Source organism: Geotrypetes seraphini, chromosome 1 (genome assembly GCF_902459505.1).
Source record: "Geotrypetes seraphini chromosome 1, aGeoSer1.1, whole genome shotgun sequence".
NCBI lineage: Eukaryota > Metazoa > Chordata > Amphibia > Gymnophiona > Dermophiidae > Geotrypetes > Geotrypetes seraphini.
The window spans coordinates 126,199,324-126,223,388 of record NC_047084.1 but is presented as its reverse complement, the minus strand read 5'-3'; the positions used below and the strand labels follow the sequence as shown (position 1 = coordinate 126,223,388).

At 43.9% G+C, this 24,065-nt stretch overlaps 1 protein-coding gene across 3 annotated transcripts in view; it reads right to left on the bottom strand.

Moving 5' to 3' along the window:
• Positions 1-24,065, bottom strand: part of SYNPO2 (synaptopodin 2) — a 195,745-nt gene that overhangs the window by 83,044 nt on the left and 88,636 nt on the right. For all 3 annotated transcript variants that reach the window (XM_033938008.1, XM_033938025.1, XM_033938016.1), the window contains exon 2: positions 23,403-23,554. In XM_033938008.1, coding sequence (XP_033793899.1) covers positions 23,403-23,554 — 152 coding nt within the window. The remainder of the gene's footprint in view (positions 1-23,402; positions 23,555-24,065) is intronic.

Below are 24,065 nucleotides of genomic sequence, written 5' to 3'. Positions count from 1 at the left end.
GAGATCATCAATGTACTGGAGAAGGCAGGCAGGGGGTGGAAGGGAAAAGGAGCTGAGGTCTTGGGCTAATGCCGTACTGAACAGGGTTGGGCTGTTTTTGAAGCCCTGGGGTAGTCTGGTCCAGGTTGCCTGGGTAGGGGATCGGGAAGGGTCAGGGTCCGGTCGCTCAAAGGCGAAAATGGGTTGACTGACCGGGGCCAGTCGGCAACAGAAAAAGGCATCCTTAAGGTCCAAGACCGTGAAGACAGTGGCAGAGGGTGGGATATGGGACAGGAGGGTATAGGGGTTGGGAACCAGAGGGTGGATATCAGTGGTGCGAGAGTTAACTGCACGAAGATCCTGGACAGGGCGGTAGTCAGGGGGATCTCCAGGTTTGAGAACCGGGAGGAGGGGAGTGTTCCAAGGGGATGTACAGGGACGGATAAAGCCATCTCGGGCAAGGCGATCCAAATGAACAATGATAGAGGTCAAAGCCCGTTTAGGGATATGATACTGTTTGATTGAAACTGGGGTGGCAGCAGGTTTCAGGTCAATCACAAAAGGAGGAATGTTGTGTGCCAATCCAGGAGACCCAGACTCAGCCCAAAGATCAGGAGGAACAGTAAGGAGGTAGGACGGGACAGCGGGATGAGGAGCCGGTTCCCCGGAGGGAGACTGCATGAGGGAACAGAGGCGGGAAGACAAATGCCGATCTAGGGGTTGACTAGCGAGGAGAGGATCGTCAGGAATGTGCAGGGAAAATCCTCGTGTGGTTATGGAAATGGAAGCGTGCAAGGCCTGTAGGAGATCGCGGCCCAGCAAGGGGATAGGGCAGGAAGGCATATATATGAACCGGTGAGGGATAGCATGGGGGCCGAGGGAAACTGGCAACGGTTCAAGAATGGGGGCAGCGGCTTGGGATCCCGTGGCGCCGGAGACCTCAATTGTATCTGGGGAGAAACGACTGAGGGGTTTAGTGAGAACGGAGTGCTGAGCACCTGTGTCAACCATCATGGTGACTTTGTGGTTCCCTATTTGGACATCGACCAAGGGTTCAAGGGAACCTAGGGAGTAGACGGGCAGGACATGGGTCAGTCGTACTCCCGAAACCGGTCTGTCTCAGTATTCACCATCTGAATCAGGGGCAGTGTCCTGGACCATAGCGATACTAGGGAGTGGTCGGGGAGCCAGAGAGGGACCGGCACGGGGTCCAGGCCTACCGGAAGCGGCTGGGGGTCCGGATCGGGGATTAAACCGATCCTGAGAGGGTCGATTAGGACATTCATTTTTCCAGTGTCCTGATTGTTTACAGTAAGCACATTGATCTCGGGCCAGATCAGGGCGGGTTCCTGGACCCGGTGTGAACCCTGGACCAGCGGGAGCAGAAGGGGGGCCAACCTTATAGGGAGTGCGGAGGGCTAGGGCAAAGAGGTCTGCCTTTCGGCGGAGACAGCGATCAGCTTCCCGCCGAGCGGCAGTGTCGCGGTTCATAAAAACACGCTGAGCTATTTCTAACAGCTGGGTAGTTGTCATGCCAGCGAATCCCTCTTGCTTTTGAAGCTTACGGCGGATGTCAGGCTGGGCTTGGCTGACAAAAGAGGTATTTACCATGCGTAGATTTTCAGGGAGTTCCGGGTCAAAAGGGGTATAAGTACGATAGGCTTCGGTCAGGCGTTCAAGAAACGCAGCGGGAGATTCATCAGGTTTTTGCATGATTTCGGCTACACGAGTAACATTTATGGGTTTCCGAGAACTCTGAACTAAGCCCTGTATAATATATTTGCGATACGAGTCTAGTAAAGTCATGTGGGCAGGTTGGTCAGGTTGCCAGGAGGGATCTGTGTCAGGGAAATGTATCGTAAGCCAGTTGTCAGGATTCGGGTCCACGGAGGCTAAAGTTTGGGCATGTTTCCGGGCCTCAGAAAGGGCTCGGCGCCGTTCTTCAGTGCTCAATAGGCAGACTAAAAGTTGCTGACAGTCTGCCCAAGTGGGCAGGTGGGTCTGGAATATGGAGGTAAGGAGATCAATAGTAGCTTGAGGTTTTTCAGAGAAGGGCGGACAGTTCGTTTTCCAATTATAAATATCAGTGGTTGAAAAAGGGGTGTATACCAGATGGGTTATCGGAGGTCGGGGAAACCCTCGGTCATCCGGGAGCTGGGCGGTGAGAGTATGTCGGAGGGGAAGTATGGCAGCGGGCTTATCAGGACGATGTCGAAGACGAGATTGCAAGGGGGGGCTGCAGGATGCCTGGGGGTCAGGTTGAGGGTGGAGGGCTTGTTGGGGAGGTAAATCAGGGGATGGGGGTAAATCGGGATCCTGAATATCACGGTCACCAGGACCGACAGGAACGTTCAAATCGGGTCGAGGGGTATACGAAGGAGGGGGCGCTGAGGGTTCCAACGGATCCGGTCCACTATCTAATGGCTCGGATAAAACTGGGCAGTTTTCCTGGACCTTCCGCCGGAGGGCCATTACATGCACTAAGGTAGCTTTGTCCAATTGGGGTTTAAGCCAGGAAGGTTTTAGTCGGACCGTATCCAACCAACTATCTATATAAGGGAACTGATCAGGATGTCCCTCAGTGGGACTGGTGACACGGATATATACCTGACGTATAATATTCAAATCCAGAGTACCCTCGGGGGGCCATCCTACACCGAAAGTGGGCCATTCATATGCACAAAATTTAGTGAGGGTAGATTTTGTCATTTTAGGGTCGCCATAATCGCCAGAAAAGGCGGTAGTAAAATGGTTAAGCATAATCTGAAGGGGGTCGGTGGGCTTGGTGCTGCTCTGACCCATATTATACAATCTGTATATGCACCCTACAAAAATTCCAATTTCCAGAAACCAGAATCCTATATACCTCCCCGCGCTTCACGTCGGATTAAGAAGTTACTAGACAGGAAAGGTAGAGACAGGATAGAGAAGAAATCAACTTCTCACTTACCAAGACAGGTCCGGTACCGGCACAACAAAACCAGGAGCCAGAAATCTCCACCGATTCGTTCCTTCTCGAGGTGCAATCCGTTGTCTTCGACGAGAAAACCGTTCCTGGTCAACCACCAGGTTAATGCCGGCTATTACGGGTCTCGTAGGAGGCAAGGTTTGAAATCCTCCGAGGGAGACGATCGTGCCAAACAGGCTCAAGTCTGTAGATCAAGTCCCTGTTCGGCTGCGCCAAATGAAGGTACCTTTTAGGATAAGGACCTCCGCTAGTAGTGCAGAGACTTGAGCCAGAGACTGAAGAGATTTAAAAAGGCTTTTATTAAACAAGCATATATGCTGGACTTCTGGGCAGAACTGGCTGCATAAACAGAAGACCCTGAGAATTTCAAACACAAAGATTATATAGGGTCCTAACCAGTCCGAACCAGTTTGACCAGTTCTGACCAAAAGGTAGGAGCAAAGAGAAAAACAAAACCATAAATCCATCCTATAATCTACACATCTTAGGCTAACTAGCATCTACATTCCTCTGCCTCCTGGCTGTACCAGGCACTAAGACAGATACATAGTACAGGCCTGCATGCATACGTGATTTCTCAGAGCAGTAAAATGGAGTCACAAGTTGTTCTTTATACTAATTATGACCCATTGATCTAAAAGGAATTTCTTCATCTACACTGTGACCCAACCATGTCAGCTAGCTAGGGATCCTTCAAAAGACTAAGCACATTCCAAGCTCTTCTTCGCCTGAATTAATAGAGACAAGGCTCTCTTTTCAATCAGAGCTGCATCCTGTTAAGGTTTTTTTGTTGTTGCTTTATTTAAAATTGCATTGCAAACCTTTTTTTAATTTAAGCTAGTAGATATGGCACTTCTTTTTTTCATATCTTTAGTATTTGTTATGATGGATGATTGGGTGAGGACTTTTTTATATTGGAGTTCATGCGGATTGGAGCGCAGAGAGAGGGGGGGACATGATCGAGACGTTCAAGTATCTTACGGGCCGCATCGAGGCGGAGGAAGATATCTTCTTTTTCAAGGGTCCCACGACAACAAGAGGGCATCCGTTGAAAATCAGGGGCGGGAAACTACGAGGTGACACCAGGAAATTCTTTTTCACTGAAAGAGTGGTTGATCGCTGGAATAGTCTTCCACTACAGGTGATTGAGGCCAGCAGCGTGCCTGATTTTAAGGCCAAATGGGATCGGCACATGGGATCTCTTCACAGGGCAAAGGTAGGGGAGGGACATTAGGGTGGGCAGACTGGATGGGCCTTGGGCCCTTATCTGCCGTCTATTTCTATGTTTCTATGTTTCTATGGGTTGTTTAATTACTGTAGTCAATTTTCTATACTATTCTCCCAGGAGACCTCAGAATGGTTTACATGAATTGATTCAGGTACTCAAGCAATTTCCCTTTCTGTCCCAGCTGGCTCACAATCTATCTAATGTACCTGGGGCAATGTGGGGATTAAGGACCAGATTCACTAAGCCCACCGATCAAGTTCCGACCATTTAGTGATCCCTTTGCGACCTGATTTCCCTCCGACCAGATTCACTAACCTCTGTCCCGATTATCCTGTGATCCGCGAATGCAAATGAGGGGGGAACGGCATTCAAATGTAGGCAGGCAGTGATTCACTAAAAAAAAAAAAAAAAGAGGAACACCAACTGGGCTGGCCGATCCCAAAACAAGCAACTGCTAAAGACCAGTCGCACACGTCTCTGCTGACTCTCCTGCTCCACTGCCGCCCTGAAATCCCTGCCAACTTCCAGCCCTGCTCTCTGCCCCGCTCCCTGTCCCGATTTTCCTCCCTTCCCTGCAGCACCAGCCCATGGTTTTAACCCGCGAGTTAAAACCACGGGCTTGCAAGTAAAAAGTACAACCCCCCTCCCCAAACATACACATACAAACATCAAATGCATGCGCCGACCATCTACAGGCAAAGTAGATGGTCTGCGCATGCATCTGGATCACTAGAGAGCGATCCGTATAGTCAGGCGTTTCTCTGATCGCCCCCATTTGAATCAGTTGGCCTGCGTCGGATTGGACACAGAGCAGAGTGAATCGGGCAAGTTAGTGACTTGCCCAGGATCACAAGGAGCAGTTTGAGTTTGAACCCATAACCTCAGTGCCACACTCTTAAGCATGTAAACCACTTGGATTGTGTTGCATTGAAGTGGCATATCAGTTGTTTTAAACATTTATTTTAGTAAGGGTTTTTGTGCAGTTGCTTCACTAAGCAAGGAGGTCAAAAATCACCATAGATGCATTATCAAAGAAGGATTTTGATATCTTCAATAAAGTAGGAAAGGCTTCCTGATAGATGACTTATGTAGATTTGAGGTGAAAAATCAAAAAGGAATGGAGGAACGATCAAACTAATTCAGAAACAACTCCACAAAAATAGTCGCACAGGTTTTCTTAAGGTGCGCTTCCTGTAATTAATATCACCTACTGAAGAAGTGGTCAGTATACCATGAAAGGCGGGTCTACATTGGAGGGGAGTTTATTTTGAAAGGTGCTCACTTGGTTACATTGCTTTTAATTTCTCTCTCATTAGCTTTCCGGACATTTTTTAGGCCAGAGATTGTCTGGCTCTCTTTAAACCTGAGACTTTTTCCTCTGTTTAAGAAAACCTGTTTTGCTTTGAGCAATGCCGCCAGTGTGATTATTTTTGTAGAGTTGTTTTTGAATTAGGAAGATTGAAGTTGACCAAGCTTTTGATAAACCTTGGTTTTGGTCCCAAAACTTTTTCAAGCTCATTTGGACTTGCAGCCTGACTGAGGCTTTTTACCTTCATCCTCTGATCTTAGTGAGTGACAGTCCCCTACTTGTGGGATTTAGCCTGCAGATATCTTCAGAGTTTGGCATATACAGAGCCCTCTGCAAATGACAGTGTTAATGTGTTAATATTTTTCTCCATCAAAAATGAAAAAGACTAGGGGACGTTCAAAGTTACAGGGAAATACTTTTAAAACTAATAGAAGGAATAGAATAGTTAATATAATACTTCGGGACAGTAAGGGAATTTTTCAAGTACCTTTCTTATTTCTAATCTTAATGTATATTTTCTGTAAACCGCTTAGAACCTAACGGATGTAGCGGTATATAAGAAATAAATTACATTACATTACATTACATTAAGCTCTGGAACACATTGCCAGAGGATGTGGTAACAGCAGTTAATGTAGATGGGTTAAAAAAAGGTTTGTACAAGTTCCTGGAGGAAAAGTCCATAGTCTGCTGTTGAGAAAGACATGGGGGAAGCCACTGCTTGCCCTGGATCTGTGGCATGGAATGTTGCTACTATTTGGGTTTCTGAAAAGGTACTTGTGACCTGCTTTGGGCACTGTGGACACAGGATACAGGGCTAGAGGGACCATTAGTCTGACCCAGTATGGTTATTCTTCAGTTCTAATGGCTGAGAATCCCACAGGTTTCTCCAAAACGGTTTCAATCAACAGCACGACAAACTTAGAAAAATACTAGTTTGGTCATAGTATTCATAAGGAAAAGACAAAGACTGTGTCTAATTTCAAGAAAGCCTGGGATAGGCACACGGGATCTCTTAGAGAGAGGAAGAGATAATGGTTACTGTGGATGGGCAGACTGGATGGGCCATTTGGCCTTTATCTGCTATCAGGTTTCTAGGTAACACAGTCCAAAGAAGATTCTGCCAGATCATTAGATCCACATTCTGATTTTCTAAAAATCTAAATCAGACTATTTAAATATGTTTCTGATTTTTTTGGTTTCCCTTCCAACGGCACCTAGATTAGCCAGGGAAATCCAACAGATTTCTTTGTTTGAGAATGTCAAGATCTCTCTCTTTCTTGGATCCTTCTCAGGGGCTGTGACGAGTTTCTCCAAGAACCTCCAGAAAAAAAAAAGCTAGATCTCCTATGCAAAAGCTTTGCTGATGTGTCATGGAGTTGCCCACATCTTAAATGCAATCTCTACTGGAAAATAATGGCCCAGAAATAGCAGCAAGAGCTGAGCACAGAAAGTAAATCAGTGCCTGTAATGCAGACACCCTCACACCCTTCCCTTTTCTAACTTAATGACTCTCTTTCTGATTAAAGCATCTATCTCCACTAGGAAAAAATACATGACATCTCTGTACTGAATATGGAAAGGTCGGCAGAGAGCAATTGACCTTCCGTGCTGACTACAACTGGGTTCTATCACTGAGTGGAAGCAGGGCTATGCATCATTTGGTTCAGGATGACTGAACACTAATTCCTAAACATTTCCTTGTAGGATGATGAGTGCAGGTTAGGAAGGAGGGGGGCAGCAAGTCAAATGTTATCCTTTCTTGGAAAAGCAAAGACGTTTACCCAGTCGTTGATATTAATTACCTTTAGAAAATTAATCAAATGATTTGTGAGAATCTGAGCAGGCTTAACATGTTTCTAATTACTGCATTCATGATAACATATAAAAAAATAAGGACATTTGTATTACCCATTATTTGAACAGGTTTTTTATTAGAATGGTACTGTTTTTAAGTATCTCCCTACTTCTAGAAGACCCCGCTATAGTAGGGATAACCCAATCAACATTTGGCATGTTAAAATCACCTATTAGTAAAACTTTAATATGATATTTAGCATATAATGCTACTCCCCCTCCTTTTCTTCCTACCCTGTCTTTCCTGAATAGATAATAGCCTGGTATAACTACATCCCAGTCGTGGTTCTCTGTGATCGCCACTATATCCAACTCATCTTCTTCCATCACAGCTTCTAGATCCCATACTTTGAGCATTAGGATATTCTGCTTTCCAGACGTTGCCCCATTTTCCCATCTGTGTAGAGGTATTCAGTGATTTACTCATCTGGAGGCTTTGATCACCCTTTTCAGTAGATTAGCCAGCAATAGAATGGCCATTGGCTTTTAGATACGGTATTTTGACCATAGTAGACCTGTCACCTTTCCCAAGGCCATATCTGGACAGTTTCCTCCTCCTCCTTGCCAAATCCCAGCTTCCTCTGCAGTCCAGCTTGCTAGTCTTTAAGCCTAAACTTTGTTGTTCTAAAATGGTCCCAACAAGATCTGCCGTTTAAATTATGTCCAAAGTTGTATGGCAAAGTAGGTTGATTGTGTATAAAGCACTTCTCTCCTTTTGCCAGGTAAAGTTGTGGTGCAGGAAGAAAGAAAAGAAGGAGAAATCTTGAATCAACAGGTCTTGACCTTGTAATGTCTAAACTAAACTAAACCTTAAGCTTATAGACTGCATCTTCTCTATAAAAATAAAGCTTGACACAGTTTACAATAAACTTAAAAAGAAAAAATACAATAAATTTGGATAAAGTGAAAAATAGGCAAGAGTTTACAGCTTAGAAAATAACCAAGTTTTCAGATGTTTTCGGAATATTTGAAAAGAACCCAAATCAGGCAGCTGTAGAGGGAGATTATTCCAAAGCTCAATCATTTTGAAATGTAGAGCCTGGTCACAACAAACAACCTTCAGGTAGACAAAGAAATGAACTTTGGGCTATATTCTATATATGACATCTAAAAAATTGGTGCCAGAAAGGACGGTACTAAGCACAACTCTCTACAACGCTCTTGAAGCTTATAGAATCATGCATACTTGACTACCATTTAGGCACAACCATTTATGCCAATGAAAATCAGGCCTAAATACCTGCACCTAGGTTGTACTTGAATCGGGCATGTTCGATAACAATGTACCTAACTTTACGGAACGCCCATGACCCTCCCATGCTCCTCCCTTAACCACGCCCCCTTCTGAGATCCATACACACACCACTTTAGAATACACTTAGAAAGTTGTGCATGCAAATTCTACTTAGTGCCAATTATTGTTAATTACTAATGATCAACACTGATTGGCTTGTTAACAATTAAGTTGCATAAGCAAATCGCCAATGTGCAAAGATCTACCTGCGGAACTTTAGTCACACTATACAGAATCTGGCCCTAAATGGGTAAAATCCAGGTATTTAGCATCTAGGATGCCAGCATTAACACCAACTCTATGACTATCGTTAAGTACTAAAGCCAAAACACTCTCGACGACACCGTAAAACATAGCCACACATTCATCTCCAGAATGCGTGCTTCTCTGACCTAGCTCTTACCCTCGACAGGGAGGAAGGACGAGAATACCATCTGCACACCTGACTGCTTCACCTTTTCTCCCAGAGCCACAAAATCACTTTTGATATGTTCACAGGGGCCCAGGCAGTATCGTTTGTGCCGTTGATGAGCAGCATCGAATAATAGTCATCAGTCTTGATGAGTCTTGGCAATCTCTCCGTAACATCTTGGATTTTGGTACCAGGAAGACAGCATACCTCCCGGGACATCTTGTCTGGTCTGCAGATGGACGCTTCTGTACCTCTCAGAAGGGAATCGCCAACCACACTACCTTACGCCTCCTTGTCACAGATCTAGTAATTTTGGGGATCTAGTAATTTTTAGTCCTTCCTCTCCCTGGGATGCTCTCATCTCCTCCACTTCCAGAGCAACATACCGGTTCTTCAGTTCAAGGTCAGGTGGAATCACTGTGCCAATCTTGCGTTTTTGGTTTTTTTTTTTACAATCTCTACCTGTTCAGGGCATCTCCAAGCTATCGGGAGCTGCCCCAACGGAAACCTCACCTTTGGCAGCAAAGGAGGGAGACTGGGTCGGCGTGGGAGACAAGCTCTGTCTCCCGACGCCCCCCGTGGCTCTGATTCAATTCTCTATCTCTTCAGGGAAGCTCCACTGTTATCAGGAGCTGCCTCAACGGAAACCTCACCTTCGGGTTTGACCAACTTCACCTTCGGGGTTGACCAACTTCACCCTTGGGTTTGACCAACTTTTTCAAATTCTACTCTACCTACCCCCGAACCACAGTGCCTCCCGACTTGGACCGGGAGCAGCAGCAGAAGCAGAGCGGGAGCAGTGCAGAAGGCACACAGCCATTCCGCGCCATCGAGCGCCTTTGCAAAGCGACCTACCAACTCCTTCAATCCTTACTCTTAATCACAGTTTTCATTCCCAACAAATCCTCTCACAGCACCAAATCTCTCTATAGTACCTACACTAAAGTCTCTCTACAGCACCTACACTAAAGAAACTCATACTCCTACCCATCCAGGTACAGAACTACAACTTATTCACAGCTAACCACTCGTCCCCCATCATCCACCCTCTGCCACCAAAATGAAGCTAATCCCACAAACACACACTCAGACCACCCTACTGATAATCCTCCTCATTACCAGTTGGAAAGCAGTAGCAAACAACTTACCTACCACACCCACAAGCTCCATTGCAAACAAAATCCAACACCATAACAGAAGAACCTCAATAGCTAGACGCTCAAACCACCAAACCAATGCTCAACATCCCATCACCCTAGCCTGGAGAAGAAGATCAATACTTCCCAAGACCAAACCTCAACCTCCTGCTAAAACACTCATCTACCCTGAAACGACTCACAATTATCAAACAGATATCACCGCCCTAATATGTGCCTACGTAAACATCAGAGCCTTAGGATCTAAAACAGAACATATAAAAAACTGGATGAAAACCGAAAACCTAGACTGCCTTTTCCTCACAGAAACCTAGTTAACCTCGGACGCAGTTCCTAGAATAACAGAAGTATGCCCTCAGGGATACAAAATAACAGTGACCTGCAGAGAGAAAAAAAGGGGAGGAGGACTAGCAATCTTAATCAAGGACTCCCTAACCCTAAATATACTCAAAAAAACATCCACCCCACAAATGGACTTCCTTGCCTGCCATCTCTCCAGCATCACACTAAAAAACTCACTAAACTGTATGCTCTGCTACATAACACCAGGAAACTGGACCACAGTAAGACCTGAATTTGAAACCTTCATATACCAAAACTCATTAACAGCAGAATACAACCTCATCCTAGGAGACCTAAACATACACCTTGAAGACCAAGCATCCAAACCAGCAGAAAACTGTTTATCATTTCTCAATGCCTTATCCTTCCAAATCCTAAACCCACAAACCACTCATGAAACAGGACACCAACTCGACATCGCAGCCTTCATGACCCATCAACCATCCACCATCCACCCCAGAAATTCCAAACACCTAATGGAACCTGGTCCCCATCAACTGGACCAAGAACAAAACCACATCCCAAAAATCCCAAAAAATAACCTACACCTCACGCAAACACATTGAGCCCTCCAAATTCTGGACAAAAATAGATGAAACAATCCTGGACTGTGACCCCAAAGACTTTATCTCACACTGGAACAATCTGACCACCAACATCCTTGATGAACTAGCCCCACAACAAACCAAAACTAGAACTAGCAGAAGATCAGACCAATGGTTTGACAACAAACTACTCGAACTTAAAAGACAATGCCAATGACTAGAAAGAAAATGGAGAAAAACTAACCTAGATCACACGAAAACCGCCTGGAAAAAAATTAACAAACAATACAAATTACTACTAAAGGACAAGAGAAAAACACACTACACCAATCTAATAGGCACAGAAACCCAAGATACCAAAAAACTATTCCAAATATTAAAAGATCTAGCAGACACCAAACCCTACATGACCACCAACAATACCCCACCCCCCTCAGCCACCCTCTTAGCAGAACACTTCAAGAACAAAATTACAAATGCCAGAGCCACCCTCAATTGTACCTCATCCCACCTAAACGAACTCACAATTCATCCCACAGAAAAAGAATCAACTGCAGCAGACAGAGCATGGTCTCAATTCCCCAACATACAATGGTCCAAACTCAATAAACTCTACAAAACGTACAGCCACGCATCCTGTGACCTCAATCACTGCCCATCATATCTCCTTACAACCTCCAGCGCAAAATTCCATACTCTACTTCTGCAATGAATACAAACCATGCTCACAGACAGCCTTTTCCCAACTGACCTCAGCGAAATCATCACCCCAATACAAAAAGATCCAAAAGGACCAACAGACCAACCATCCAACTACAGACTCATTACCTCAATACTTCTATACGTCATACTAACAGAAGGACTCGTTGCCAAACTCCTCACCAACTATCTAGAAGACCATAACATACTTCACCCCATGCAATCTGGCTTCAGAACCAACTTCAGCACAGAGATATTACTAGGCTCCCTTATTGACACAGCCAGACAACACTTTAGCACAGGAAAAAAATACTTCTCAAACAACTGGACCTGACTGCAGCATTTGACCTGGTAAATCATGACATCCTACTGCAAATTCTGGACGCAATAGGTATCTCAGATAAAGTATATTCTTGGTTTAAAGCCTTCCTAAAATCCAGAACATACAGAGTAAAATCAGATAAAGAAAAATCTGAACCTTGGTCCAACCCCTGCGGCGTACCACAAGGATCCCCACTATCCCCTACTCTCTTCAACCTATACACTGCCTCTCTCGGAACATACCTAGATAATCTAGGCATAACCACCTATAGTTATGCAGATGACATTACCATTCTCATACCTTTTGATCAGCCAAAGATTGCCATGACAAACGCACCACACTGAACACTAGAAACAGTAGTGACCTGGATGAAAGATCACAAACTGAAACTTAACCCAGACAAAACCAAATTCATCCTCCTCGAAAATGACAGTCCCACCCACCACTGTTCCCTCTAAGCTGAGCAGGTGTCCTCCAGCTGCATTGCTACCACTAGGGGGTGGAATATTTTCAGTCGCTAAGGACAGGTATGTTCCCTGGAGTCCTGCAGAACTTGCCTGTCCCTCACAATTGAAAAATGTGACAGTAAAACAGCACCCTCTATTGGTGAGACTGTGGGTGGAGGACTCCTGCTCAGCTTAGAGGGAACACTGCGGGCCGGGGCCGGGAGGTAACCCATAACAGGATGGGGCAGAGGGTGACGCTGGGGTTTGGGGTCTTGATGTGGCTGCTGACGGAGCTGCTCAGTACTAGTTCCTGGGGCTCTCCGCAGAGGGATTCATTAGTGGGCACCCCTTTGGGGAGTCTTCTCTCTGAACACAGGCCTCATGGTGTTTATGTCCCCTGGCTCTGTCCTGGCCAGCTCCGAGACGTGAGGCTGCACCCCGTCGCAGTTCAGTGCAAAGAGGCTAAGATGGTGAATTAATAGAGGACATAGAGAATATCACACTGCGCGGAGACACAGTAATACTAGGAGACTTCAACATGCCTGATACAGATTGGAACACACTCTCCGCGACTACAAGTAGCAGCAAAAGAATTTTAACCTCCATAAAGGGTGCACGTCTCAAGCAATTGGTATCGGAGCCCACCAGGAACCAGGCAATACTAGACCTAGTACTCACCAACGGAGATAGCGTCTCGGAAGTCTCAGTAGGTGATACACTGGCCTCCAGCGACCATAATATGGTATGGCTCAACCTCGAGAAGGGTTTCCCTAAGTCACACACAGCAACGAGGGTTCTCAACTTTAGAGGCACAGACTTCAACCGCATGGGAGAATTTATCCATCAAGAGCTATATAAACAGGTAAAAGCTGACAATGTGGAGGATATGTGGTCGACTCTAAAGTCCATCCTACATGAAGTGACAACCCGCTACATAAGAACAGTAAGTAAACGCAGGAGAAACAAAAAACCCCAATGGTTCAGCAAAGATATTTCAGACCTAGTTAAAAAGAAAAAAGAAGCATATATCGCCTACAAACATTTAGGAAAACAGGAGGCGAAAGAGGACTATCTAGACAGATCCAGAGCTGTCAAAAAAGCAGTCAGAGAGGCCAAAATCCAAATGGATGAAAATCTAGCACAGAACATTAAGAAAGGAGATAAATCTTTCTTTAGCTATATTAGTGACAGGAAAAGAAACAAAGATGGGATTGTACGCCTGAAGCAATCGGACGGTAACTTTGCAGAATCGGATTCTGCCAAGGCAGAACTACTAAACAAATATTTCTGTTCAGTCTTCACATATGAGGCACCGGGAGACGGTCCACAGCTTCAGACGGGAGATAACCAGAAAGACCCGTTTCAGGATTTCGAATTTACGCCAGATAGCGTCTACAGCGAACTATCAAGACTCAAAGTGAACAAAGCCATGGGACCAGACAACCTACACCCCAGGGTACTCAGGGAGTTATGTGAAGTCCTGGCGGAACCATTATCTGTGCTTTTCAATCTTTCCCTACGCACAGGAAGAGTCCCCTTGGACTAGAAAACCGCCAACGTAATCCCACTCCACAAAAAGGGCAGCAAGACAGAGACAGCAAACTACAGGCCAGTGAGTCTCACGTCTATAGTGTGTAAAGTCATGGAAACACTGATCAAACGGAATCTTGACACAATCCTAGATGAGGAAAATCTACGTGATCCCCACCAACACGGGTTCACCCAGGGTAGATCATGCCAATCCAATCTTATTAGCTTTTTTGACTGGGTTACTAGACAACTGGATGCCGGGGAGGCACTGGACGTGGTGTATTTGGACTTCAGTAAAGCATTTGATAGCGTCCCACACCGAAGGTTATTGAACAAGCTGAAATCAATGGGCTTGGGAGACACTCTAACTAAATGGGTTGGGGACTGGCTGAGCGGTAGAGTACAGAGGGTGGTGGTGAACGGTACCCCATCAGAAGCGTCGGACGTGCTCAGTGGAGTACCGCAGGGCTCAGTCTTGGGCCCGATTTTATTCAACTTATTCATAAGAGATATGACGCAAGGGCTTAGGGGAAAGGTATCACTGTTTGCCGATGACGCCAAAATTTGCAACATTGTAGGCAACAGCTTATTACCTGACAATATGACACAGGACTTACTGCTGCTGGAAAGATGGTCAACGACTTGGCAGTTGGGCTTCAATGCTAAAAAATGCAAGGTAATGCACCTGGGTAAGAGAAACCCGCGCAGAACTTATGCACTAAATGGAGAGACCTTGGTTAGGACCAAGGAAGAACGTGATCTAGGAGTGATTATTAGTGATGACATAAAGGCTGCCAATCAAGTGGAGAAGGCTTCCTCCAGGGCAAGACAAATGATGGGTTGTATCCGCAGAGGTTTTGTCAGCAGGAGACCTGAAGTCATTATGCCATTGTATAGATCCATGGTGAGGCCTCACTTGGAGTACTGTGTTCAATTCTGGAGACCACACTACCGTAAAGACATGCTGAGGATCGAGTCGGTTCAGCGAATGGCCACCAGGATGGTCTCGGGGCTAAAGGATCTAACGTATGAAGAAAGACTAAAGAAGTTGCGACTGTACTCACTTGAGGAACGAAGAGAAAGGGGAGACATGATTGAAACGTTTAAGTACATCACGGGTCGCATTGAGTCGGAAGATGATATCTTCTGTCTTATGGGTCCCTCGACCACCAGAGGGCATCCGCTGAAGATCAGAGGTGGGAAGTTTCAAGGAGACTCCAGAAAGTACTTCTTCACCGAAAGAGTGGTGGATCAGTGGAACAAACTCCCACTGCAGGTTGTTAAAGCCAGCAGCGTGAAGGATTTTAAGAGTAAATGGGATGCTCACGTGGGATCTTTAAGGGAGTAAATTCGGGAGCGAATACTTTGGAATGGGCAGACTTGGTGGGCTATAGCCCTTTTCTGCCACTATGTTTCTATGTTTCTATAACCAATATAGAAATCATCTCAATCAACAGAGATGGATCAAGAATTGGTTGGCAGGTAGGAAGCAGAGGGTAGGAGTGAAGGGCCACTACTCGGACTGGAGAAGGGTCACGAGTGGTGTTCCACAGGGGTCGGTGCTCGGACCGCTGCTGTTCAACGTATTTATAAATGATCTTGAAACAGGGACGAAGTGTGAAGTAATAAAATTTGCAGACGACATCATACTATTTAGTGGGGCTAGGACTAAAGAGGACTGCGAAGATTTACAAAGGGATCTGAACAAACTAGGGGAGTGGGCAACGAGATGGCAGATGAAGTTTAATGTAGAGAAATGTAAAGTCTTGCATGTAGGAAACAGAAACCTGAAGTACAGCTATATGATGGGAGGATTGATATTGGGTGAGAGTACCCAAGAAAGGGGCTTGGGGGTAATAGTGGACAAGACAATGAAGCCGTTGGCACAGTGCGCAGCGGCAGCTAAGAAGGCGAACAGAATGCTAGTTATAATCAAGAAAGGTATTACAACCAGAACGAAAGAAGTTATCCTGCCGTTGTATCGGGCGATGGTGCGCCCGCATCTGGAGTACTGCGTCCAATATTGGTCGCCATACCTTACGAAGGATATGGCGATACTCGAGAGGGTTCAGATGAGAGTGACATGTTTGATAAAAGGTATGGAAAACCTTTCATACGCTGAGAGACTGGAGAAACTGGGGCTCTTTTCCCTGGAAAAGCGGAGACTTAGAGGGGACATGATAGAGACTTACAAGATCACGAAGGGCATAGAGAAAGTGGAGAGGGACAGATTGTTCAAACTTTCAAGAACTTCAAGAACGAGAGGGCATTCGGAAAAATTAAAAGGGGACAGATTCAGAACCAATGCTAGGAAGTTCTTCTTCACCCAAGGGTGGTGGACACCTGAAATGCGCTTCCAGAGGGTGTGATAGGACAGAGTACAGTATTGGGGTTCAAGAAAGGATTAGATAATTTCCTGAAGGAAAAGGGGATAGAAGGGTATAGATAGAGGATTACTATATAGGTTCTGGACCTGATGGGCCGCCGTGTGAGCGGACTGCTGGGCACGGTGGACCTCTGGTCTGACCCAGCAGAGGCACTGCTTATGTTCTTATGTTATGTTCTTATCCCATCCAAACCACAATTAAACTACCACGAATGACTATTGACAGATGCTGCACCATGCAACCACAAATAAATAAAACAATACAGTTATGAGAAACCTAAGACAAGTCCGGAAATTCTTCAAAAGAACACAATTCCAGCTTATAGTACAATCCCTAATCCAAGGTCTACTAGATTACTGCAATATCCTCTACCTCCCCTGCCCTGCTGCTATGACCAAACAACTACAAACAATCCAAAATACAGCCCTGAGACTCATCTACTCATTGAGGAAACACAACCATATTACAGAAGCATACATCAACTCACACTGTCTACCAATCCAAGAAAGAATACTATTTAAATTCTACTGTATGTTATATAAAACCCTAAATGGAGACAGCCCAACCTACCTGAACAACCGCCACATCCAAACCACCTCAATCAGACATAAAAAAACACATACCTCATTCATCCCCCCCCCCCCCCCCGATCAAAGAAGTAAAACGGAAAAAACTATACGATGGCCTCCTAGCCACTCAAGCAGCAAAACTAGATAACCAGATCTCCAATCTACTGATAACTACCCCAGAAGATGTTCTGGGGTACAACAAGATGTTCAGAAGATGTTCAAAAGATGTTCAGAAGATGTTCTGGGGTACTACAAGATGTTCAGAAAAGAAATAAAAACTATATTCTTCAAGAAATTCCTGAAACAGTCCTAACATCACATATACCGTCCTTCCTCCCTCCCTCTTCCCACCACACTGATACTACCAGACTTACTCTTTACCTCTCTAGAAATGACAAATAATCTTCCATTGTAACCCACCGTTTATAATTCTTTTGTAATCCGCCTTGAACCGCAGGGTAATGGTGGAATAGAAATCTCTAATGTAATGTAATGTAGAAAAGGAAAGATATTAGCCCTTAGGTGGGGGGAGTAGAAGGGAAGAGAGAGGGAAGAAGGGGCACAGGGCTGCTAGTCCAGGTAAGAGAAGGTGCTTTTGCCACTGGTTGGAGGTGGAATGATGGAGCTGTTGCTGGTAGGGGTGATGGGGGAAGGAGGGGGAAAGAGAGGTAGAGTTGGTTGGGAGAAGAGGGGGAGCTGCTTTTGCTGGTTGGGGTGGGATAGAGAGGTGCCACACTGGACTGGAAATGGAGGAAGATGAAGTGGGAGCTACTGATGTTAGGGGTGAAAGGAAAAGAGGGGGCTAGAGCTGGTTGTGGGGGAGAGGACACTTCTTCTGCTGGTCAGGGGAGAGAATTGCCACACTGGACTGGAAACGGAGGATGGTGAAGGGGGAGCTGCTGCTAAAATCAAAGCTATAAGAACCCACCTCGGACCTTCACTGCCTATCTTCTCTGCTCAAACTAATAACGACTCAACTCAACTACCTTTCAGCTCTTTCACCAATTTTAAAACGCCTTCTCTAGCTCAACTATTTCTTATTCTACAATCTATAAACTCCCCCAATAACCCTTCGGAAAGTATTCCCCCAATACTTCTTAAGAAATTTTTCTCCTTTTTTGGCCCTTACCTATGGGAAATGATCTCTAAGTCTTTCTCCGACTGCCTCGTCCCCGCAGCTTGGAAGACAGCTCTTGTTTTTCCAAAACTTAAACAATACAATACAGATCCTTCCTTACCCAACAATTACCGTCCAATCGCCAATCTACCTTTAATCACTAAACTCACTGAAAAAATTATTCATTCTCAACTGTCCGAATTTTTTGATCAAACTAACGCTTTACATCCTTATCAAACCGGCTTTCGAGCTTCATATTCTACTGAATTATCATTACTTGGCCTTATCACAACTATTCAATACTTTCATGACCACCTCAAATCTGTCATACTAATTTCCCTCGACTTATCCGCAGCCTTTGATACCATAGACCACTCTCTTCTTTTATCTAGACTAAAAGATTGCGGTATTACAGGTCACGCTCTCACTTGGTTTATATCTTACTTTCACGAACGCAGTTCTAAAGTTCATGTAAAAAACCAAACTTCTTCCATGGTATTACAAACTTTCGGAGTGCCTCAAGGTTCCATTCTATCTCCGTTATTGTTTAATATCTTTCTATCCCCCCTTCTCTCTTTAGCCCAATCAATAGGATTCACAACTTTCGCCTATGCAGACGATATACAACTTCTTCATCCAATCAACACATCAAACATCTCAGATATAAAAGATTTAAACAATAAATTAGATACTATAAGCGACTGGCTCTTCTCAAATAAACTTTCACTCAATATTGATAAATCCTGCGGTCTCCTTCTTCCCATTAAAACATCTGAATCATTATTAGGACCAATTTCTATCAAATCCTTACCACTACAAATGGTTACCAAAGTAAAATTACTAGGCGTTATCTTCGATAGAGAGCTTACATTTCGTGATCACATAAGTTCAGTCGTAAAAATTTGCTTCTTTAAATTACGTATCATTCGTTCACTCAGTTCTATTTTAGATACCGACTCAATTAATATCCTTATTCACTCCCTAGTTATTTCCCACTTAGACTACTGTAACTCTCTTTTTAATGGACTACCCCAAAAAGAACTTCGACATCTACAACTTATACAAAATACGGCAATAAAACTTGTTTACAAAAAAGGTAAATTCGAACACGTCACCCCTCTTCTCAAAGAGGCTCATTGGCTCCCTATCACCCACCGCATTATCTATAAAATTATCCTGCTCTCCTTCAAAATCAAACTTTCTCATTTGCCTTTATTTCTTGACAAATTACTAATACCTCAAAGTTCCCCCCGTTCTCTAAGATCAACCGACCAAAAACTTCTTTTCATTCCATCCTTAAAAGAATCCTATTATACTCGTAAAACCAACTTTGCAATAACTGCACCCACATTATGGAATTCTCTTCCTCAATTTCTCCGCGACGAACTTCAATTACCCAAATTCAAGACTAAGCTTAAAGCTTTCCTATTTCAAGATGCCTTTGATAAATCATAATCTAAACTTTTTTTTTTATATATTTTTCTCAGCCTTATCCTCATCAACCATGCACCCTTACCCTTCTCGTTCTATCCTTCCCCCTCTATCTCATTTCTTCTAAATTATGTAACTTTTCCCTTCCTCCCCATTTATCCTCACTTTCCAGTTTGTCAGTTTACGTCATTTACGTTCACTTCATTTACTTTTGTGCACTTACTATTATTTCTTTCTAATTTTTTCTCTCTTTTAAATTTTATTGTTAACCGGTCAGATATTTGTTTTATGATCGGGATATTAAAAACTAATAAACTTGGAAACTTGGAAAAGAAAGTTGTTCAGAGATGCTAGGGTCCACCTTGGGTGTTAACGCCCAAGAAAAGGATCAGCGTGTCATCATAGACAATACAATGAAACCATTTGCCAAATGTGCAGTTTTGGGCAAAAAAGCAAACAGGTTGCTAGGAATTATTCAAAAAGGGATAGTTAACATTACATTGTACTTATAGACCTCATAGCCATTAGTTTACAAATGATTACCAACAATGGTCACAATGGGAGAAATAAAATAAATTAAGTAGTCAGATATTTTGTAAAAAGATAGGTCTTCAGTTGTGTTCTAAACTGTTTGTAAGAATAAGCTGTAAGCAGGAATGTTCCAAATTCTTTATCATGTAGAGCAGCTTGGGACGCTGACGTATGGTTTAGAAATTTCTTACTTTTGCAGTCCTGAACAGAAGGAGAGTTAAACAAGGGATGAGTTTTTCTACTATGTCTGTAAGAAGCTAAAGAAAATCTGTTAACCAAATAAAGAGGAGCTGTACCTTAAAGAGCCTTGTAACAAGACTAAAAATGTTATAATGCCCCTGTATCGCTCCATGGTGTGACCTCATCTGGAGTATTGCGTTCAATTCTGGTCTCCTTATCTCAAGTTTCAAGTTTATTAAAATATTTGTTATACCGCTTATTCAAATTTCTAGGCGGTGTACAGCAATAAAAAAAGTAAGAGTTTTTCAAACAAAACGTTTGGGATTAAAATATTAAAAACAAGACAGTGTTAATCTAATAGACATTGACAAAGAGCACATAAGTTGACTACACAGATGGGAAAGAGGGAAGAACTACAATATTTTGTGTAAAGTGAACATTAAGGGTAAAAACAAAAGGTGGGTAGAGAGACTGGCATTAGTTTAGTCCTGAAAAGGACAGTTTTATCCGAAAGCATCCTTAAATAAAAAAGTTTTGAGGTTTGCCTTAAATTGCTTTATTGAAGTTTCCATCCGTAAATGGTGAGGCAATGAGTTTCATAGGGTAGGCGTGGTGACGGCAAAATTATTAATTCTTAAAGTATTGATAAGTTTAAGAGATGGAACGAAGAGATTTGGCAGGGTAATAAGGAATAAGGAGTCGGTCAATAAATTCCGGTTGACTGTATGAACGAGTGGTGAAAATTAATAATAAAATTTTATAGCTAATTCTGTGTTCGACAGGTAACCAGTGAGCATTAATTAGAAGGGGGGAGACATGATCGTATTTCCTCGCACCATAAATGATTTTGATAGTGTTTTGTATAATCTGGAGACGTCTTATTTCCTTTTTAGTGATGCCCTTGTAGAGGGCATTACAGTAATCTATGCAAGAAATTACTAAGGAATGAATTAATGTATTTAGGGATGATAGATTTAATAGTTTGGAAAGAGAACGTATCATTCTGAAACGGTGAAAATATTTCTGGACCACTGTATTAATGTGATTATGGTAGGAGAATTTGCAGTCAAAAGTAACTCCCAAAAGTTTGAGAGTAGAAACCACTTTGATTGGGAGAGATTCAAATTTCAGAGGTGCCTTAAGAGTTAGTCCCTCTTTAAGGGGGAAAATCATCAGTTTAGATTTGTTAATGTTGAGTGACAACATGTTGGCATCAAGCCATAGTTTAATTTTTTCGAGTTTTAGATTAATAGAGACAACTTCATCAGAATCGTTCAGATCAAAGGGGTGTATTAATTGCAGATGTAGTGGCGCTAGAAAAAGTTCAAAGAAGAGTGACCAAGATGGTAAAGGGGATGTTACTCCTCTCGTATGAGGAAAAACTAAAATGGTTAGGGCTCTTCAGCTTGGAAAAGAGACAGCTGAGGGGAGATATGATTGAAGTCTACAAAATCCTGAGTGGAGTAGAACGGGTACAAGTGGATCGATTTTTCGCTCTGTCAAAAATGACAAAGACTAGGGGACACTCTATGAAGTTATATGGAAATACTTTTAAAACCATTGGAGGAAACATCTGTAGTCTGTTATTGAGAAAGACATGGGAGAAGCCACTGCTTGCCCTGGATCGGTAGCATGGAATGTTGCTACTCTTTGGGATTCTGTATGGAATGTTGCTAGTCCTTGGGTTTTGGCCAGGTACTAGTGACCTGGATTGTCACCATGAGAACGGGCTAATGGGCTTGATGGACCTTTGGTCTGACCTAGTAAGGCTATTCTTATGTTCTTATGTTTGGGGGCTTCCTAGAAGAAAAACTGTACCCTGGCACTGCCATGGTAATCTTTGTTGTTTGTTTTGAATTTTAAAATAAAAGAAAAAAAGTAATCAAGTGAAAATAAAGAAGTAGATAAGAAAATAAATAAATAAATGGGGCTAGGGGGCTGAGTGTACTTGTGTGCCTAGGGGCCCTCAAAGAATTAATCCTGTCCTGTTCATTGTATCATTCCTTCTGCTAGAAAGTCCCCAATAATGAGATGTCCTATCTGTCCAAATTAGATTGTAAACTCTTCTGAGCAGGGACCGTCTACTGCATGTTAAATATACAGTGCTGCATACGACTTTCAGTGCTATAAAACATAAGAATTGCTGCTGCTGGGTCAGCAGTCCGCTCATGCAGCGGCCCTTAGGTCAAAGACCAGTGCCCTATTCTGGTTCAACAGGAACTTGTCTAACCTTGTCTTGAATCCCCGGAGGGTGTTTCCCCCTATAACGGCCTCCGGAAGAGCGTTCCAGATTTCTACCACTCTCTGGGTGAAGAAGAACTTCCTTACGTTTGTACAGAGTCTACCCCCTTTTAACTTTAGAGAGTGCCCTCTCGTTCTCTCCACCTTCTCTCTTTCTCTACTAAGTCAATTCCCTGCTGACTGTGAGAGAGCTGAAAGAGAATCTGTGAGCCTGGATTCCATATCCGTTTATCCAGTTCTGACATCTATGACCTCTCTTGTACCCACACTTTTCATCTTCCCTCTCCCCAACAGCGAAGACCCCACAACATTTTCCAGAGCCATTTGTAAAGCTCTCCATATTCCTTCCCTGACCCTGCTCCATCAAAGCCCCTCTGTGTTAGCATCTGCCAGCCATATCTCACATTCTAAACTCACCTTCTATCTGTATTGGTTAGGGTTACCATATGGCTCCATAAAAAGGAGGATGGATTGAGAAATCCGGGTTTTATTACCATTGCTATCAATGGAAGTAAAACCTGGATGTCTCAATTTGCCTTTTTTCTGGAGCCATATAAGTCTGTGCTGTCTTACATTATCATAATTGTGGCTGTGGTGATGTAGGGTACTCTAGGAGTTGATGGAAGGATAGTCATACCATGAGCTCACTGAATCTCTGGGCCATTGAGGTCATCTTGCATGACGCACACTAGGAGGAAGGCCAACAGGCCTCCTCCCTATCCCTGGATATATAGGCCAACACATAGTGTATGGTCTCACTGATGACCAGTGCATAAGCTTCCACAAAGAAGTCATTCACCATTTCTGTGAACATAAGAGGTACAGTAATGTTTCTGGAGAACTGAAAGGACTTTATACCTCTTAATCAGCATCTGGAGAGCATCTGTTCTGCTGTTGATGAGCATGATGATCTGCGCCTGCAGGAGGTCCGCACAAGGCTGGCCATTGATAGCCACCACCTCATCACCCTCGAACAACCCTGCACTCCTGGCTTTGCTGTTGTCCAACACCTGGGGGTGGGGAGAATAAGTGCAAGACGTTAAATACAACATTGTTTCAGATTTCTTTGAATTCAGTCAAATATTATTGTGCTGCAAGGTGTCCATTACATAGAAACATAAGAGTATGATGGCAGAAAAGAGCCGTCTGCCCACTCAAAGAACCCTCCCCCTAAAAGAACCCTCCCCCTAAGCATTTCCCTGCAGCGAACCCACATGTTTATCCCATCGTCCTTGAAGTCGAGCACGTTACTGGCCTCAACTACCTGACGTGGAAGACCATTCCAGCGATCAACCACCCTTTCGGTTAAGAAGTATTTCCTGATGTCACCATGAAGTCTCCCGAGGGGAGAAGACATATTACTTTGGAAGCTTGCTATATCTGACAAAGTAGACTCTTAGGGGCTGATTCTACAAATGGGCATCCCAAATGTAGGTAGTGGTAGGCGGCATACCCGCTTTCTGGCATCCTATTGGAATGCACATTTGTAGAAAAAACTCAGGTGAGGAAGAACGCCTACAC